Raw genomic sequence first — 6,412 nt, 5'->3', positions numbered from 1 at the left:
CACGAGCGGCGCACGCCCGTCCCGCATGCCCGCGCTCCCGATTGGCCGCGCCGCGTGACGTCACCGGGAGGCCCCGGCGGCCGCTGGGAGCCGGCGCCCGCGCGTGCGCAGACGGAGGGCGCTGAGCGGAGGGGGAGGTGGCTGGCCGCTTCTCCCGCGTCCGCCATTTTGTTGCTGTGGCTCTTGGGAGCTGGCTGGGCGAAGCGGATCTGGCGGCGCGGCGCTCCCGGGGGTCCGGTGCTTGGCTTGGCCTCGGGGCTCGGTGCGGAGCGGCGGGGGCGCGGGGCCGGCGCGCGCCGGGCCAGTAGTGACCGGAGGGTCCCGGGTGGCCTCTGCCGCGCTTGGCTTCACCGCCGCGACCCGGCTGGGCCCGCACCCCCGAGCCGGCTCGTTCCGTGGAGCGGCCCCGGAGCAGGCGGGCGGTGCGGAGGATGCTGCGGGCCCGCGGCCGCGAGGAAGGTGCCGGCTCGGCTCAGTAGGCGCGCGGTGAGCCAGAGGCCCGGCCCGGCCCGCAGACGGTTCGGGCGGAGCGTCCAGCGCAGGCAGAGCAGCCCCGGCCCGCCCGGCCCAGCGCCCGGCCCGCCATGTCCTCCGCCAGGTTCGACTCCTCGGACCGCTCGGCCTGGTACATGGGGCCCGTGTCTCGCCAGGAGGCGCAGACCCGGCTCCAGGGCCAGCGCCACGGCGTGTTCCTGGTCCGCGATTCGTCCACCTGCCCCGGGGACTACGTACTGTCCGTGTCCGAGAACTCGCGGGTGTCTCACTACATCATCAACTCGCTGCCCAACCGCCGCTTCAAGATCGGGGACCAGGAGTTCGACCACCTGCCGGCCCTGCTGGAGTTCTACAAGATCCACTACCTGGACACCACCACGCTCATCGAGCCGGCGCCCAGGTGCGCGGAGGGCGTGTGCGGGCGGGGGTCGGGGCTGGACCCGTGGCCCCCTTTTCGGAACCGGGTTACTTTCCGGAGGGCATTCCGAACCGAAGGCAGTGTCAGGATCTGGGTCATTGTTGATGAAGGGGTGCGTCTTAAATGTGTTGAGTTGCGGGTACCTAGTTGAAAATGGACGCTTTTTGCCTTCGTTACGTTCTTGGTTTAATTACCCTGCTAAAGCAGAATTTTGTTGTTGTTTTTGAAACCTTTTTTGGGCCACAGATTGAGACTCTGAAGTTAGCTTACCCTCCACCCCCGCCCCGCAAGCACACACGAGTTTGCACACCTTTCAAGGTTTTTGAACTCCAGGTTAAGACCTCCTGGACTGCAGCTTTTGGAACACTGGGCAGATGAAAATGCTTTAGCGTTTAGAAAAATACCTTTAACTGTGAAGTATCAGAACTATATATTGATACCCTGGTGCCAAGTTTGAAATAACCTAGGCATCTATTTTATAATACATTAATTACAAAAATTGTAAAAGAAGGTGCGTTGGCTTCAACGAAGACTTTTTTTTTTTTTTTTTTTTTAACAGTTTCCCCCCAAGCTGGACCGTCCATAGACTGGAAATCCATTTGGTTAAATTCCAAGGAGGAATGAGGCTAGAATATTCCTAAGGGAATTTTTTGAATGACACTCATCTTAATTCTATCTTACTTGAATTTCAGATGTACTTTTTGTGTTAAGTTTAATGACTTAGTATCTATTTTAAAGTTAACCCAGAGTGACACCAATCATTAGGCATCCTCTTTTCATTTGATTTTTTGCCTTAATCAGTATTTTGCTAGAGGTTTCTTTTATTTAAATTACGCCAAATTTGAGCTGAAGAGATTGCCTAGAATTTTAAAAGTAAAAGGTATTTCACTGCCCAGTTGATTTCTTAAACATTTGTTTAAAAAGGACAGATTTTTCAGGATGAGATGTTTCTGACTTTACAGATTCTCTGACAGGATTCTACTCTGAGCTCTAAACACTAAAAGGTATTATATTAATTAAGGAGCACCCACTGGACGCCTCAGCGTTGCTTCTGTGGAATAGAGATAGAGAAGGAACAGCATGACAGTGGAATGACTTTGAGGTTAACTGCAGAACTAAATGGATTTTAAAAACTGGTGAGAAAGTGATTATAAATCAGATAGTGTATAACGAAGACCTAGACACCAAAAAGAATCTGATTGGTGAAACCTCCAGGTCCCGGAAGATACTGGTGACTGGAGTCAACTTTCAGCACATGTAATTCCAATATAAGGGGTTGGAGAGACTCTTAGAACCCACAGTAATGAGATATTAAATACGTTTAAGTAAATTACTTGCCTAGCTTGTGGAGGTGAATTATATCATTAATTTTAGGCATTTAGCATGCCATGTTGTGTGCCAGGTGTGTGCACTTTGAGGTGACAGGTACTATAGTGCAGCTGTGAGTGAATAACTAGATCCCCTTCTGGGTGGAGAAAAAGGATTGTGCTGCAGCGGCTTCCCGCAGAAACGACCCCAAACTTCCCCTTTGGGCGTCTTCCCAGGTGCCCTTGTAACTTTGTGAGTGTGGTGCCTGCCCTCACCCCTCTCATCCTCCTTCCCGGGAGCCAGCCCTGCACGCCCATGCACACCTGTGGGCCTTCGTTCGACTGCTGGCCCTCCGTGGAGCACCTCCCTCCACCGGTTCCTCACCTGCGGAAATCCTCCCTGTGGTGCTCGGGCCTTTACCTGACCCCCTTGAGTTCAGCCTTGATTGTTTCTCCTCTGTGCCCTCTGCCCCAGGCATTTTGCTGTAGTTTAGTTTTTCCTTTTCCCTGCTGTCTCCAAGGGCTGTCACAGTGCTGGTTGAATCAGATCCTGGCTGGATTTACTTTGTCACACTAAATCTGGATTGCCTCTCCTGAGGATTTGGTTGATGTGTTACCTACTGTAGGAGATTACGCCAGGCAAGCCTTGGCCAAATGCAGAAATCAGGGCGATGCATTTTCACACCCCAGACAGGATAAATAAAGTGGTTTAGCTTTTTTAGGCCTCAAAACTGAGCTTCTGAAGCCAGAGTTTCATGCCCCTTGGCTAATTGTTCTTTTGGGGGGTCTGTTTTGCTTAGTGAAAGGTCACAACTGTATGACTTCCTCAGAATTTAAGGACTGGTGCTTGTTTTGTGCTAGTCTGATCTTTTTTATTGGAATGTTCCTTAACTTTTAATTTTATATTTTTATTCAAATATTACAGGAGAATTATGTTCCAGTGATAGGTACTGGGAAAGAGGGGTGACAGACATGCTTTCTCTGTCATGGAACTTAGATTTTAGTGGAGGAGACAGACAGAAAAGTAGAAAAATAAAATACTACAAGATTTGTGAATGCTATGAAGGAAATCAATCTAGGCTGAGAGGATCTAGTAGAAGGGACTTACCTGAGCTGGTGAGGTAAGAGAAAGCGTGAAACTGAAGAAGGGAGGAGGAGCAAGGCTTGGGCGAGGAGGGGGAGAGCTTATGCAAAGTTCTGGGTTGGGAAAGACAGCAATGTGATGTGAGTGTGGCTCTGAGATGCCGATCTAGAAGAGTTTGGACAGGTAATGGTCAAAGGCAGGAAATTGGGTGCCATGGAAGGGGTTTGAAGCCAGGAAGTGACCTGAGGCTGTTACTGCAATCCAGGTCAGAACGATGGTGACTGATGAGTCGCCCATCCGTCCATCATAGAGGCATTATGTAGACTGAGTGATGGCTGTGGTTTGAAAATAAGTTGCTGGTGGGAGGGGGGATGATGGGGAAGAGAAAAGAAGAGACAAAGATGACTTGGTATATTTGTAGCTGTCTGTTCTCTGGGTTATCTTATTGTCTTTTGAGTTTGTCTGTGGTATTCATCTCTGTCTTAGATTTTAAATTTAAACACAAAAGGTATATCAGTGGCTTTTGATTTTTGAATGACCCTAAAGGATTCTTTTTCTGCATATGGATGTAATTTTTATATTAAAAATCATTTGATAAACAGAAAACTTGTGGTTTTCACCTCCATTTTATTTGAGTATAAACACTTTTAAGATTCCGTTTATTAGGTTATAATTAGTATTCAGGTAGGCGCTACTGGTTTTTTTGTTTCTGTTTTAATAGAGGCTACTTCCAGTTTAACAACAGAGTGTTTCAGGTTTCTGAGTGGATTTAGTTTAGCTGTGAAATACATTTTCCTACGGTTTAGAAAATTGAAAGTGTGTTTTGCGTAGCTTGCTTTGCTTATAAAATTTTCCAGTTCTAGCTTATGTAGCTATATGACGGCTGGGAGAAAAATCATGAGAAGTAAAAGTTGAAAAACTGAGGCAAGTTGACCCATAGAGAAAACCCTGTTTTTTACTCAGCAGACATTGCTCATTGCATGTGCTGGTAATATGGAACTAACATTGACTCAGCAGTCCCTGTCATGCTCTTGAGGAGCTTCCTGGTTACTGAGACTTTATTTAAAAGGCCAAATTCATGTCATCTGATACAGACAGTAGCTGTGGGAGGGCGGAGAAAGGATGCGCCGCCTAAGCTGAGCATCCCGAGGGGACCCTCACAATGTGTGCCACAGAGGCTACACCGTGGGGGACCGGAGGGTACCGCAGGTAGCATGGCCATGCCTCCCCCCATGGCCCCTGTCTGAATATTTAAGGGAACTTTTGGACTTTTGTAATTAGGAGTAGGGGAGACGGATTAACAGTGATTTTGATTAGCATAGAATTGGACACTGTGGATAAACCTTTGAGTTTCTTCTTACCAATAGTTTAAATCACCTAAGTTCAATTTAGATGGGATCCATAAACGTCATTACGCTGGGAATGGAGTCTCGCCCAGGTGAGAATTGTGTTCCCATGGCAAGTAAAGTGCTGATAGCCATTTGCTTTGTGACCTTTCTCTTGTTTAAGACTCAAATTCAGAGAACTTTTTATCTAAGATTTCTGTTCTTGATCTGAACAGTTGGACTAGGTTCTAAGGTTCCTTCAGGCTAAAATATTTTAGTTCTTTCTGATAAGTGAAAGGGGGCAGTGGTGATTATCCTGGAGTCGGAGTTAAGGTCACAAGGAGTAAGGTGGGACCATCAGGCATGTGCAACTGGTGGGGAACGACAGCCGAGTGTGAGCTCTGCGGTGGTGAGGCGAAGAGGCTTGGACAGCAAACCTGGTGGCACACGGGATTTCCTTGTCTGTGGAACAGATTTAACCCAGGCTTAGGGGAAATGCTTCCCTGTGTCTTGGGCATTTTAATTTTAGCAGGAATTTCAATATATTGAGGCCTACTGTATCCCAAAGCCCAATGCTAGACTCAAGTCATATAATGGAAGTAAACCATGGCCCTAGCTTTTGAGAAGCTCAGTATACTGAACAAATGAAAATAGAATACCATGGGCGCTTAAAAGCAAGGATGGTCAACTAAAGGGTCAGGCAGGGCCTGAAAGGGAAGGTGCTCTATGAACTGATTCTTTTTTTTTTTAATCTTTATTGGAGTATAATTGCTTTACAATGTTGTGTTAGTTTCTGCTGTGTAACAGAGTTAATCAGCTATATGTATACATATATCCCCATATCCCCTCCCTCTTGTGTCTCCCTCCTTCCTTCCCTATCCCAACACTCTAGGTGGTCACAAAGCACCAAGCTGATCTCCCAGTGCTATGTGGCTGCTTCCCACTAGCTATTCTACATTTGGTAGTGTATATATGTCAGTGCTACTCTCTCACTTCGTCCCAGCTTACCCTTCACCCTCACCATGTCCTCAAGTCCATTCTGTACATCTGCATCTTTATTCCTGTTCTGCCCCTAGGTTCATTAGAACCTTTTTTTTTTTTTTTAGATTCATATATATGTGTTAGCATACGGTATTTGTTTTTCTCTTTCTGACTTCACATGAACTGGTTCTTGAAGGATGAGAACAAGTGTATGAGGTAGAAGAGGTGCTGGGAAAGGCACAGGTGTGGTTCATGTGAGTGAGGAGCCGCGAGCTAGGAAGTTAAGAATGCTGAACTGTGAAGGGCCTCTGTGCTTTGTACATGAGTTTAGCAGTGGGAGCCCTTTAAAGTTTTTAAGAAGAGAACTGTCATGGTCAGTTTTATTTTTTAGAAACTGGTGTGGGCGGGGTGATGAGAGTCTGGAGTGTGGGGTTAATCAAGGGCTGTTACAGGGGAAGGGATTGTGAGAAGCTGAACTGAGATCTCTTGTGTTGGGAATATAAGGTGGAAGCCGATGACAGCCATCGCTGGGCAGTTGCCTGTAGGTGAGTGGAGAGCTGTGGCATCAGGGATGATTGAATGGTGCCTCTGAGAGAATGGAGAGGAGGGATGGGGGGAGGGGGTCGATGGTTTTCAACAGGGAAGCCAGGCGGGGTTCAGCAATCTGATGGGTTTGTTAACGAGAAGAGGGTTGGGGGCCAAATATACAGATTTGGGTCTAAGCTTTGGTGGAATCCGCAGAATGAGCAGAGGCAGAGAAGCTGTGGATGGAGGTGCAGAGGCAGGCACCACCGAAGACTGA

At 47.9% G+C, this 6,412-nt stretch overlaps 1 protein-coding gene across 1 annotated transcript in view; it reads left to right on the top strand.

The window, feature by feature from the left end:
- Positions 1 to 122: 122 nt before the first annotated feature.
- Positions 123 to 6,412, top strand: part of CRKL (CRK like proto-oncogene, adaptor protein) — a 31,777-nt gene continuing 25,487 nt past the window's right edge. Inside the window, exon 1 of the mRNA XM_079943562.1 lies at positions 123 to 895. Coding sequence (XP_079799688.1) covers positions 585 to 895 — 311 coding nt within the window. The 5' untranslated portion in view covers positions 123 to 584. The remainder of the gene's footprint in view (positions 896 to 6,412) is intronic.

This window comes from Stenella coeruleoalba, assembly GCF_951394435.1.
Source record: "Stenella coeruleoalba genome assembly, chromosome: 14".
NCBI lineage: Eukaryota > Metazoa > Chordata > Mammalia > Artiodactyla > Delphinidae > Stenella > Stenella coeruleoalba.
The sequence above is the reverse complement of the archived record's forward strand: the minus strand, read 5'-3'. Positions and strand labels throughout refer to the sequence as shown.